We start from the raw sequence: 13,632 nt of genomic DNA on the forward strand, positions 1-13,632 counted from the left end.
ACTCGAGCTATTCGGATGTTTCGGGGGTTAGAGGGTCTGTTCTGTGTGTACAAGCCCTCTGGTGTCCACTGGAAACTGGTGCGGGATAGCATCGAGACAACTCTTCTGAAAGGTGAGGATAACACATCCCTAAAACTTGATCCTTGCAGTTATAATTCTATCTATCTATTCTCTATCTGCTGACAGTGAGGCATGGTGCAGCCATTTTACCTTGACTCGAAGTAAATCACTGCACCCCGTTGACCTCTGTGTGTGTTACATTACAGGTTTAAATGCTACACCGCCCCAACCACTTCCACAGGAGGTCCGCTTCTTGGCACACCCAGTGAGTGAGACTGAAGCACCCAAGGGACTCACACTGTCTGCAGTCTCTGTGCCAGTGCTGTCCGAGCATCCTCTGGGTATGTGTGTCCACTCCTGGGTCACCCGTTCATACACATGAACCTTCCCTCGGGATAAATAAAGTATCTATCTATCTACATCACCACCCGATGTATCTTCCTTGAATAACAGTTTTCTTTCATATCTTCAAAGCCCCATGTAAGGCCGTCGGCTCTAAGCAGAGACTCTGATAATAACCTCTTGTTAATTATTAATTCCATTTGTAGTTTACTTACTCAAGACATGTGATTGTTTGACAAGTCAAAATATTCAAGCTGATTTTAATTTAGTTCTCACTCCACATTTTGACTACATGTAAAGTCTGTGCAGGTTTGCATTCGCTGCAATGACTGAATGATATTCAAATGCATTTGTGTCTGTGCCCATTGAGGAGCATATATGAATGATTAAATGTATATTTTCTGTTTGTATTAGTGACTGGACCTGAATTCCAGCATATTAAAGTTGGAGTAGGACATCGCCTGGATGCACCCTCCTCTGGTGTTCTAGGTATAATTATTTAAGAGCTGATCTCATTAGACAATCCATTTGCTTCACATCATGTTGTATTCAAATACATTAAGTCTCTTTTTTATTTGTTTTACTTTAGTTCTAGCTGTTGGGAATGGAAACAGGGCCCTGAATGATCTTAGAGCATACACAACAAGAGTCACAAGGGTATTTGATCATTTCTGCTGGTGTTTCCTCACATGTACAAAGATACAGTGAATATAAAATATCTTTAATGCTGTTTGATATGTTTCAGGATTACACATTGGAGGGTGAATTTGGGACTGCAACAGATGATTTCTCTCACACAGGCAGAGTTGTGGAAAGGTCCACGTTCGGTAATATATCTCAGTTTTTCTTTCTATTTGTGATCAGTTTCATCAGTTTATTCACTTGATAACAGTTTTATGTCTTTACATTTGAGAAGGAGTATTATATCCAAAGACACTTGAAATAATTGGTTACAAAGCTCACTAATGATTTACAATAATATTGTCTTAAAGCCATTCACTCTGTAATACAAATATGTCATATTTTTAGATTTTCTATTCGTTTGTATCTGTCTACCATTCATTATTTGTAACTATGTACATGACACATCATGTATTAATCACCAGCCAAACAAAACTGAAGCACCAGTGATTGTGCCTTTGACTGTATCCGACCCTAAAACATTGCTGTGTTCAACAGGTCACATCACGCAGGATAAGCTGGACAGAGTCTTGGCGATGCTGCAGGGAGTCAATCAGAAGGCCTTGTTATTGTATGCTAATGACACTGAATATTCATTTCATTTCTCTAAACATAATATGGTCATTTTTGGCTCTTCAGTTCCTCTTAACCCTCTGTGATTTACTTTTCAATAAGACCTCCTGTACATGTAACACATCAGTCCATAAAGGGCTTTTTAGTGGGGCCACAGTAAAGTGCTAAATAAGTATTCCCACTGCAGCTAGATGACTGTTTATTTTTACTATACAGGTATTCCAATGTAGACATGCGCTCACAGGAAGCCTACGAGATGGCTGCTCAAGGTCTACTGGGTCCAGACGGGAAATCGACACCTATTTTGACAGGCCTGCGTTGCATTCGCTTCCAGCCCCCCAACTTCACTTTAGGTAAATAATCTTGAACACACAGAAATCCTCATTTCACAATTTAATATTTCAATTTCAAAATATATTTTCAGGATACGTACAGATCCTGTCTGATATTTTCTTTTCTCTGTTCTTACAGAGGTGCAGTGTCTGAATGAAACTCAGAAATATTTGCGCAAAGTTGTGCATGAGATAGGACTCGAGCTGCGCAGCACTGCAGTGTGTAAAGGAGTTAGACGGACCAGAGACGGCCCCTTCACCCTGCAGGACGCCCTGACCCATCACCACTGGACTGCTTCAGATGTTAAGCAGGCCATCAGACAATACCACTCCTCCAAAAAAAAGAGAAAGGAAACCCACACAAAGATCAAGGACCCAGCATTACAACTACCTGAGGAGACAGTTGGTAAAAAAACTGAAACCTACAATGAAGCAGCAGCAGAAGGTGGAATTAAATAACTTTTTGATCCCAAACATCTTACAAAAACAGAACTGCTCAACAGTGACCAGATCGTGGTTGCTTCGAAAATTGGACACAATTCATGACATTATTCTTTTGCAAACTTCTCTCTAGCTACAAAAATCTCGTATGAATGTTCCAACGTTTTCACCTTCGTTAAATGTGCAGGTAACATCAACTTATTCTCAGAATCTTAAAATGAAAGTGGTTTATTTTTATCATTAAATAAACTGAAAAGAGTTTTAAGGTGTCTGTTGTTACCGTTAGTTTAGTAGTTATTTCAGTGTCTGTAAACGAGGGATCAAACGGTGCATTAGTACAAAGTGGTTGGTGCCACATACGGAGGTTTTTGTATGACAGGTGGAGTTGAAGCAGCAGCAAGAATAAATACATAGAAACACCCAGTCTGCTCCCTGGTGTGCTTATGTAGGCCATATAGAGGCATCAGTATTAAATTGAGACTGTTTCATAACCAGTTTAAAACTCCTTGTAGCAGGTTTAAATCAACACTCCTTAAGGTCTGTAGATGAGATGATGCAGCTAATTTGTTAGCACACTTACTCCCCCAAGTGACAAAAGGTCAAAATTTCTTTTCTGGCATTGTTTTGTCGTGATGTATGAAACTAACCAGACATATCCTGTTAACCTGTTTAAGAACTTTCTGTCCGCTGCTGTGGTCGAGTGTTTTTGTCACAAAAAAACAACTTAACCGACAGCTGCCAGACAGTTTCTCACAGTGAATAGTAATAGATTGTCTGTCTGTAATACAGGAGAAAGAAATGATGACCCCAATAGAAACTTTAACAATGTTCAGTACACCTGGTTGAGAAAATAAAACTGTACCAATAACCTTTTGCCGTAACCCATTCAAACGTTATGTTACAGGTCTGTAATTTCCTCATAATTTCTTGGGAGGTTTCCTGGTAATTTGATGCTAAATCATTCGATACAATAATGATACATAATACATTGATTATTGGAAACTTTATTCTTATATAAATGTTGGATTGTATGCTTGTCTGTAGACAGATTTGAGAAGCCTCTACAGCAGCTATTAATTGGAAGTTTACTGATTGAACACTGTCTCTGCACTTTGTACCAAATAACTGTTCTTTCCAGGAAACTTCTTGGAAAGTATTCTGTTATTGCAGACTGGTTAAAAAAAAAAAAAAAAAGTAGGGATTGTTGTTTAACAGAATAACAAAGTTTACATGGCCCAGCCTAAAACAACGATCTGAATAACTGCGGCCAGGAGGACTAATTCTCCTGTTAAATGTAGTTAGTGTAGTCAGAGCCAGTCACTAATATTAATAATGTAATCGTCCACCGATGATGTTGGAAGATGCTGTCACATCGTTTGTTTGCCACAAAAGCTCCTTTGGGATGTTATGAGGTTATTGCAGTGGCGCCATTGTTGTCATGCTCTTCATACCAGTGAAGGACTTGTTGTCCCAGTGGGAACACTGTTGTCTTTGTCAGTGTGGAAACACACAACTTCCACAAGGACACAAATTAACTTGGAGAGCATGCAGTTGTTGTTCTGGAGGTTTATTACGCTGAGACATAACAGAACAGTTTGGTATTTAGCGACACAAGTTATAGGGACATGCACAGATAATTTTATATGTACAGTTTATATAAAGCCTGTTTAGTCTGTCACCATCACTGTCTTTATTTATAGAGGCAGGAAATGTATTTATGATGATCTGACCTTCCTGGCAGCAGTGTGACACACTGAAAGTAGGACGAGTGCCAACACAGTTCATTTAAAACAGATGTTGAACATAGAAAATCACAATACACTTTATGTAATTATTGAATAACTGTGTGCTAAACAGCTACAAAGATTAAAACATGATCATGTTCATAGTACATGCTCATAATACATTTCACATTAGAAATATAGGAATATTTATGATATAAATATACTCATAATTTAGTAGAGTTACCACAGTTTGGTACCATGTTTTGTAGCTTCCAAAAGGTTACTTGCCTGTCCATAGTTATAGATTCATAAGTTTAAAGATATATGCATACTACTTTTAATATATATTTATATAATAAAAGTGAAATTAGAAACAGTCGAACAAATACTCAATATTTTACAATATAGTTATTATGTTTTTTTTTTTTTTAACTAAGGACCTGAGAAACGGTTCTGAACTGAAAGTGCTTAAGTACTAAAACATTGGTATCTCAGATTAATTATTACAGTGTGTACTCTACAAATATTGACTTGATGTGATCATTTGAAATTGCACAAGAATAGTAAGGCTTTTATATTACAGAAGGAAAATCAATCTGTTACGTTAAAACAAACAGTGCAAAATGCAAAAGATTAGTCATGTATAACTATTTCTTTGATCGCTAACAACTGACCCGCCACCACAGAAAGCCTGCACCAGCTTTACAGTATTATATAAACATGAAGGTATGCAGTAAATATACATCAGAATCCCCTCTGGGGCTTCCTCTTCCACTAAAATGCTCCATTTTAACAAGTATATTTTATGCAACTACAGGACTTACTCTTTAACTGTTCTCTACTGTATATTGTCCCCAAGATCAATCATTTACTTGTTAGAAATAACAGCTAAAGGTAATTGTGCAAAGGAAATTAACATATACATCTGTGTAAATGAAGACCTTTTACAATCAAACTGATTACAAGAACCAAAGATCAGTATCAGATGTAGTTATAATGTACATAAAAAACTTTCCATGTGCAGCCACAGAGGCTTTTGACCCACATCTTTTCAGCAACATCCTGATTTTTTTTTCTGTTTGGGCTCTCTGTGTAACACCGTGGTTTCTTCTCTTGTGTCAGCATTTTGACTCAACATCCTGGCAACAAAACAACCAGTGTAAGAAGAATATTAAAGAGCATGCTGTAAGACAAATCCCCCATGGGTGAGATAGATGAGACAAGATAAAGTAAGTTACAGATGTCAAATGTTGCTTACCTGGCCACGGTTTCCAAAGACTGAACCACATTTTCACCTGTGGCAGCGCTGCACTCCATGAATTCAAAGTTGTACTCCTGTGGAAGTGAGTGAATGATTTAGTTAAATACAGCCATCACTAGATGAGCTAACAGTGCAAGAGGAAGTAAAGCCAAAGAGCAGTACCTTAGCAAGAATTTCTGCTTCCTTAGTTTGAACTCGGCGTTCTGCGTGATCACTCTTGTTCCCAAGAAGTAAAATGGTCGTGTTTTCTGCAGCCCCTTCCTGCAAAACATAGATTAGTTTGTTTGGATTGCCATTCAGACATCTTTCTACAGGCTAATCTGACCGTATGTACTCTAAATCCTAGTTTCATTTTGTCTAAAAATAAATAAGCGTGCATTGAATATGATAACCATTAACATATATCAGTATTGGAATGGAATTGGAAGTGCTGTCGATACCAAAAGTACATTATGCATAATTTATTAAATTCAATAATGAAATCAATTATTGGATTATAATTATTGATGCATTAATGTGTACATCAATTTAATGTTGCTCTTTAATCACTACTTTATATACTGCTTCATCTATAAAAATACTAAATGTATTAATTCTCATGTTTTGTATTAATAATTTGACTCTGCAAAGTATCTAGAACACAACAAACAAGATTAACAAAATTAAGAACAACAACATAGAATTGGCCAAACATCTCACTGACTTGTTTGTTTAAGTAGGTCATATAGAGGCAGCCATATTAAACTGAAACTGTTTCATAACCAGTCAAAAACTCCTTGTACTATGTTTAAGTGCAGTTCTTCAGTAAATATATTTTTTTAGTTTAGACCATATTCAGATTAGGTTCTTGAGGTAAGCTATACTTATGTCACATCAGAGGAAGTTCTCTAGCAGTGGCAACAAATGCCTGGTGAGATTTTTACACTTGTTTACTTTTTCTTTGATCAGATATTTCCAATTTTTAGTAACAAAGTATTGCACTGTCATCAGTACAAACAATACCCAGTATAACAAAAACACAAATTACACATGCATATAAACATTTTGTTTGCAACTTTACAGTACCATAAATAAAAACATTTAAACAGCCACTGAAGCTTTAAGTGAACCATACCTGAATACATGTTGCCCAGTAGCTGACTGCAGAGAAACTCTGAGAGGAAGTGATGTCATACATCAAGAGAAATGCCTGGGCTTTATGTAAAATCTGTCTTGTGAGGCTGTGAAACCTTTGAAGGGAAATAAAGAATGTCATTAGTGGTTTGAAGCCACTAACTTTACACAACACAACAATTTAATTACTTTTCTCACAGCCATTTAAAAGTGAACATCCCAAATGAAACACCCTGGCATGACTTCACACCCCCAAAGGTAGAATGTGTGCTTCTAAGAGTCTAATGATACTGGTTAGTTGAGTTTGGAGGGAGTCCCCTGAAGCTTTTCTCAAGAGACGCATTCAATCTGTCCTGAAAATACTGATGATGTGAACACAGTGATTGCTCAATTGCCTCTGCAATCAAGTCAAATGAATTATTATATTTTAAACCCTAGTCTAATTCGTCTTTTATTATTATTGTTTCTTTATCTGTGTTGTGGGGCTTTTATGCTAAATATGAATCCATATCAGCTTATAGCAAAAAATAAAATAAAATCGATCTTGCACTGGGTTAAAATGAGTTTAATTGACAAACGGTAATTTTTTGTGTACATCTCAGTGCTGACATTAACTGCACTTCCCAAAAGCCCTTTTTTATTATAATCTGAATACCTCAACCAACACACAGACATGTGACAAAGACTTTTTTTACGTTGCTGAGGTGTGCCAAACCACTTTTGAAACAGGTTACAACCTGGCCTGAAGGAGACTCAACACACTGAGAGTGCTTTGAGCAACATGTTTAGGAAAGCTGCTGCTTGGGGTCTCTCATACTTAAAATGTCTTTGGCTGGCTACAATAGCAAGTGGATAGAGTATGTTACTTATGTAAGCATCGTCATACATGCTCATCAGAAGCCTTGGCTGACTGTGCATCAGGACCCAGGATGCTACCTTCAGATTGGGTGGAAAGCAAACCCTCAGGACAGAGACAACATGTGCTGAGCCACCAGATTGGCAACATGCATCAGTACTCCACTTCCAGGAATAAAAAGAACACATAGTGCAGGTGGCACAAAATCCAGGCCAGCATAAACCACATAATCACACCCTGTACTTTTTGGTGATGCCTATTACCTTCCCTCCTACCAATAACTAGGTACTACTCCTACCCACAGCAGTCATCAGGCAGGCAGACAGTGCACCTCGTCATATAATCAGGGAATGATCGGGTCAGCTTTTAGACGTCCTTACAGACATCTTTCAGCTTGTGGCCTTTATTATCAAAATACCAAAAAAGTGCGTCTGCAACAGCTGGCCTCTACCAACAACACCAGTCATCATAAAGTGCTTCAAGATGTTCGTCATGAGGCACACAAAGCTAGCAATTGGATTTTTTCTTCTTTTATGGTGACTTCAAGATTGACCTTAAGTACTGTACCTCAACAGAGACAGATTAAGGGGGCCTCAAAACATCTAAATAGTTATTTTTAATGTTGAATGTAGTGTTTGATTTAACACCCCTATTTATTTTTTGGCTGGACTTTTTAAGATGAGGTGAGATGAAATGTGAAAGATGACATGAATTCTAGCATGGGAAAAGTTTACAACCTTAGGCTTCGGTCCTATCCTAATAAATTGCCCACTGTATCTTTGATGTCCCATTTTTTATGATACTCCTAAAATTGATAACATAACTGGGATCACTCATATTTATTCTCTGCAATACAAATTGGTTTCACCTGTAGTTCATATGTTTGATTAAGACAGCGATAATTGGTGTCTCAGTAATGTACGGTCAACGGAAACTTACCTTTCTTGACCTGCTGTATCCCACAACTGTAGCACCACAGGTTTTCCATCCACTAGCACAGTCCACACGCAGGAATCAAGTCCTAAAAAATATATTTATGTTACATTATTCTGTATATTTATACATACTTGAGGGGAATAAAGTGGGATAAAGATCAGGATCTTACCAACAGATGCAGGTAAATCTAAAGAAAACTTCCCACTTTGAGCTCTTTTCATGAAAGAGGTTTTGCCCACACTGCTGTCTCCAATCATCACCACGTTGTACTTGTTTGATCTGAGATCTGCTCCTCTGGAAGTATCTGCTGAAATGAAAACAAACACTTTCTGGTTACACGTTATTTTTATTTTTATTTTTATTTCTCAGTATTAAACTTCCCTTTCTCATTATCTGTCTTCAATCAGCTACATTCAGTTGTGTGTAAGTATTAACGTTCTGTTTACCCAGAGAAACTGTCTTTTGACTCTCTTGACTCAGGCGGATTCCAGTGTTAGGATGTCGAACCGGATTCACTCGTTCAGGAGTCTTCTCACTGTGGAGCACACAACCCACCATAGTTCAAACAAAACACAGCATATACAGTGACATACTAAAAGTTAGTCATATTCAGCATTCTGCAAGTTTTTAGTTGTCGGTCATCAGAATTCCCCACCGAATGTTTGCATTTCTTTGAGAGATGCATCAACTAAACTGTACACATTATAGCCACAAGTTTATATTTGAAAAAAAAAAAAAAAAACTACATGAAAGGAAAAATATTTGACTGACATTTGGTGTGTGGTGTACATCTTAGAAGAATTTGGAGCATTTTAAACCGAATTGTGATCATTTGTAAAGTGTTTTAAAGCTGAGTCAGATGTTTTACACTCTTTAAAAGTACAGGCCTTTGTCTGTCCTCTATTAGTCACTTGTTAAAAAGTTCAGCCAGAGAAAACAAACCTGTTTATTCTACATGCTGTCGGTACTACACTATGTACAGGAGGATTAGTGCAGACATAAGGTCTGCATGAGTCAAAAGCTTAGCCTCTAAGGATGAGTCACATAGATGAGTGGTAAAACATCTTCATCAGTTTAATTAATATGTTTCATTTGGAACGGATATTAAAGGTCTTTGTTCTAAATGTTAACACATAAAGTAAGTAAGTAAGTATCCAGAATAGATTAAAAACTAATGCAGAATTACAATAGGACTTAATGAGTAGTACGTGCTGTCACAGAACTCTTGATATAGTAATTGTTTACTGATTCTGATTATCTTGTGCAGTTAACATAAGAAAATAGACCTTTTATGATTATATGATGGCTGAGATTATAGTGGGTGGTTCATTGCTGTATATAGCCAATAGGATCCAATGTACTTAATTCAATTAATTAAGCTGTAACAGATAATTTTACTGACAAACTATTTTGTGATACAAACCCAGCCAGGTAGATCAACACTTTACTATGCGTTTATATCTGTTCTGTAATTCAGTGTTGGACTTACCTCACAGGCCTTGAATGCTCTCCTGCCATTGAGGTGATGTTAGATGATGCTTTCTTGTCACTTTCATCAACCTGCACAGACAAAAACATCTCAGTCTTGAGGTGACAGTTGGGGAGATTCTACAATGATTGTTATTATGACATTTTGATATGCAGCATACATATGGTTTTCTTTTGGTTTGTCAAATGATGAGTGTAATCTTCAATTGTTTTAGCTCTTAGAAGTCAACAATTACAGATCTATGCTATGCTTTCAGGTATCTTATTTGCCATAGCTTTGTGACTGGCTGTCAGTGAGGCCTATGTGTGGACACCACCATACAGATCAAGAAGTCAGATACGTGTTTATGTTCTCCTTTTCATCATGTGAAACGTGTAGTGTGAACCACATGTTCCTCATTTTGGTTCCTTGTGTCATTTTGTTCTTCTTGCAACAAACAAACACTTAACCAATGTACAAGAGGCTTTAAGCAAATAGGAAGTACAGCACAACATAGACTCACTGTGCCAAAGAACACTAAGAATTATCCACTAATCCACCATCTGCGTCAGGCTAAAGGCCCAGAATTATAAATACAATAAAGGTGCACAATGTTTAGAAAGTACACTGGTCATAAGTAATAAGCTAACTGAAATGTAGTGCAAACAACTATTTGCTCATCAGCTTAAGAACAATGTGGCAATCAATCATAGCTGAAGATTCCCAGGAGGAATTCTTTGATTGTAAAAAATAAACAATTAAACAAAAAAAAAAAATACTGCTTACCTCTGTTATTTTGTCCAGGCCAAAAGATTCTTCTTCAGTTGTCTTGATGACACTTTCATCTCTTCCATTTTGTGTATCTGGTAATCTGTCCCCTCTTCCAGTTTGGTTTTCATTGTTTTGGTGTCCACGTGACTTCCGGTGAGATCCCATTTTTCTTCTTCTGCCACCAGATGCTAATTCTGACATTATGTCATGTTTAGGAGAAGTGGATGGCATTATAGGGGGATAATTGGGAGTTAGCTGATGCTCTGTTTCTACTAGTTGGTCATGAGAAACAGGATTTTCCTCAAATGTCTGGTGAGATGGGGGTTTGAAGTGAGACTCAGCGGTCTGGCTGTACTCCACTGTTTCGAATACTTTTTCTTTCCTTTGTTCTGAATCACTGTCTTTGTCTTCTATGTGAAGTTGTAGCTCTTGTTTGATGCCTGGGAAATTTTCAGTCTTTACATCTCCAACATTTGTTGCGGTTTCTGATGCCTCATTATCCAACTCCTGCTTTTGATTCAAGTCTTCCCTTTTGCTTCGTGATCCGAGATTCTTGCGGGTGGAGCCCATCTTTCTTCTCCTGCTGCTTGAATTTAAATTGGGACTTGCATTCTTCATATCGAGATTAATATTGGGAGCTCCTTCATTCACGTTGTTTGGCTCTTGTATACTAGCCTGGGCATTCTTGTGCTCCTCTGCACCTCCTCCTCTGACTACAGATTTCACTGTTTCCAAATCTACTGTGTTTACTGGTCTTTCCTCATCATTTTGTGTACCCTGTGTGGTTTCACTTAAAGACACAAAGCTCTCCCCCGTCATACCAGTGTTTGTATTGTTTATATCAGATACCTGAACAACAGGATTAACAACTTCTTCATTGTGGGAGGCTGACTGCCCAGGAATGGGAGCCTTAAATTCATCTATGTCTGATATCACATCACTCTGTATACTCTGCAGGTCAGAGGTACTGCTTCGTAGGTTGTTGTGAACGGCTCCGGGTTCAATAGTTTCCTGTTGTTCTTTATACACAGGACTCGGTGACGGTTTTGCATTTTCATTTTGTGATTCCTCTGTAGTTACAATCATTGGTATCTCCGCCACAATTTCCATTTTGTCCAAAATTTTCATCTCAGCTTCGATGTTAAAGTCGCTTTCTTTTGTTTCATCTTTGTTGTCCATTCCTTCCTCTGGTGTCCTATGGAGTTGAGTCCGGCGAGTAGAGCCCATCTTTCTCCTCTTCTGGTTGGATTTTCCTGCATCTGCTTTGACATTTTCCTCGAGACCAATGTCAATTGGAGCCACGGTGTTTTTGTTGTATGCAGCAGACAACAGTTCAGGATGAGTGATCTCTTGTGAAGCATTCATTTCTTGGACTTCACGGTCTTTCTTTGTCGGATCATCCAATTCTTCTCCAATTTCCTGTCCAGAAAGTTTCACATCTATTAAACTCTCCGCTTCTGTATAGTCTTTGATCGTGACATCTCCCACAGTTCCTATTGTACCATGTGTCTGCTGCATATTACTTTCTTGTCCCAGTGAGTCTTTGTCACAAGATAAAGCTTCTGTCTTTTGGACATGATAGGCATCTTCTTGCTCAAGAACATCCAAAGTAATTGACCTTGTGACATTGTCATCATAATATGAGATATTCTGTATGTCTGAATCATCCTCTGGTGATTGTATCAAGTCAGTTTTAACTGTGTGATATCCTGTAAACTGACTTAAATTCACAGGCTGTTTTATGAGATTCTTTTCCTCCTCATAGACGCTCTCATTGGATTTGACAGAGCCCTTTTTGCCTGAGCTTGAAGTAATGTCTGTTGTCACAATTGTACTGTTGTCCATTACATTCTGTGACAAAACTGTGGCTTCCTCTGGCATCTTTTCAGTGTTCTCTTCATTAATCAAAGATCTAATTTTTCTTACTTTTGGAGCCGGTTTGAGGTCTTGATCAGTTTCCTCTTTTAACTCTTCATGCCTAGTTGTCGATGCTGCTAATGACATTTTTGTTGTTTCAAGGGTTTCATCACCCACATTACCTTCTATAGCTTCTTCTTTCTGTTCATGGTATGATTCAGAAATAGATTCCTTAACCTGTTGTCGTCCTTTATTCCTTCGACTAGATCCTAGTTTTCTTCTGTTCCCAATAGGGTTGAGGCCTGTGTGGATTTTTTCTTCCATTCTCACAGAATTGTCCAGGGGATTGCAGTCCAAAGGAGCATTTGTTTCTGATTGCAGGGTTTGTAAAGAACATTCACTCTCCTTAACTGAAGAGAAATCAATTTGATGCATTTCTTGAATTTGCGTTGTTGTGACTGTCTCTTCATGCACTTCATTTACAACATCTTCTGAATGCAGAGCTCCTCTGATGTGACATACGTCTACATGCTCTATTTGTTCCTCATTTGATGAGGAAATTACTGCTTGCTCAATGCTGTGTTCAATTTCAGTGTACACTATATCGTCTGATTTGAAATGTGACTCACTCACCAAATAGTTTTGTGTGTTTTTTGTGATCTGTAAATTTCCATCTTGTCTTAACAATTCTGTCTCCTTGTCTTTTTCCTTGTTTTCTTTTTCTGTTACAGAATCCACATTTGGGAGTTCTTCTGGCATCTCCATGGATTTTGATTGGTCGATGAGCTGTTGATCTCCTTTTGAACCTGAATTTAAATATGAACTCGTTTCCAGCACTGCTGTTTCCATTGTTAAAGCCAGTTTGGATATTTCAAGGGGTTCCTTATCCCTGGTATTTCCAACAACTTCCTCTGTAGGTATGTGGTATGATTCTGCAACAGACTCCTTAACCTTCTGTCTTCCTTTATTTCTTCGGCTAGACCCCAGTTTTCTTCTGTTCCCAATGGGGTTGAAGTCTGTGTCATCTTGCTGAGGTTGGGAGTCCAAAGGAACATGTATTTCTGATTGCAGGGTTTGTAAGGAAGAGTCACTCTCCTCCATTTCAGGTAAGAGTCCTTCCTTCTCACCCAAAGGAGCACATATTTCCTGTTTGTCATCAGGATCTGAATCTTCCTGCTTGGTTACAGAATCATCATTACTTTTCACAATCAACTCAG

General features: G+C 37.9%; 2 protein-coding genes across 3 annotated transcripts in view; one reads left to right on the top strand and one right to left on the bottom strand.

Moving 5' to 3' along the window:
• Positions 1–3,623, top strand: part of trub2 (TruB pseudouridine (psi) synthase family member 2) — a 3,803-nt gene extending 180 nt beyond the window's left edge. The window contains exons 2-9 of the mRNA XM_035661978.1: positions 1–112; positions 267–401; positions 817–891; positions 992–1,059; positions 1,148–1,229; positions 1,582–1,654; positions 1,873–2,009; positions 2,128–3,623. The exon at positions 1–112 is cut by the window's left edge and continues 1 nt beyond it. Coding sequence (XP_035517871.1) covers positions 1–112; positions 267–401; positions 817–891; positions 992–1,059; positions 1,148–1,229; positions 1,582–1,654; positions 1,873–2,009; positions 2,128–2,447 — 1,002 coding nt within the window. The 3' untranslated portion in view covers positions 2,448–3,623. The remainder of the gene's footprint in view (positions 113–266; positions 402–816; positions 892–991; positions 1,060–1,147; positions 1,230–1,581; positions 1,655–1,872; positions 2,010–2,127) is intronic.
• A 341-nt stretch (positions 3,624–3,964) lies between these two features.
• On the bottom strand, positions 3,965–13,621 carry rab44 (RAB44, member RAS oncogene family). 2 transcript variants are annotated; one of them, XM_035661977.1, is made up of 9 exons: positions 10,574–13,621; positions 9,809–9,879; positions 8,766–8,854; positions 8,489–8,623; positions 8,323–8,404; positions 6,529–6,643; positions 5,577–5,675; positions 5,412–5,488; positions 3,965–5,292 (listed from the first exon to the last, which is right to left on the bottom strand). In XM_035661977.1, the coding sequence occupies exons 1-9, from the start codon at positions 13,514–13,516 to the stop codon at positions 5,205–5,207; spliced, it is 3,699 nt and encodes a 1,232-aa protein (XP_035517870.1). In that variant the 5' UTR covers positions 13,517–13,621; the 3' UTR covers positions 3,965–5,204. The 2 variants fall into 2 exon arrangements, with proteins under 2 accessions (XP_035517870.1, XP_035517869.1); XM_035661976.1 differs by having other exon boundaries at positions 8,489–8,626.
• Between the last annotated feature and the right edge of the window lie 11 nt (positions 13,622–13,632).

Source organism: Morone saxatilis, unplaced genomic scaffold, assembly GCF_004916995.1.
Source record: "Morone saxatilis isolate NCDOM2014 unplaced genomic scaffold, NCSU_SB_2.0 Contig18, whole genome shotgun sequence".
NCBI classification, from domain to species: Eukaryota; Metazoa; Chordata; class Actinopteri; family Moronidae; genus Morone; species Morone saxatilis.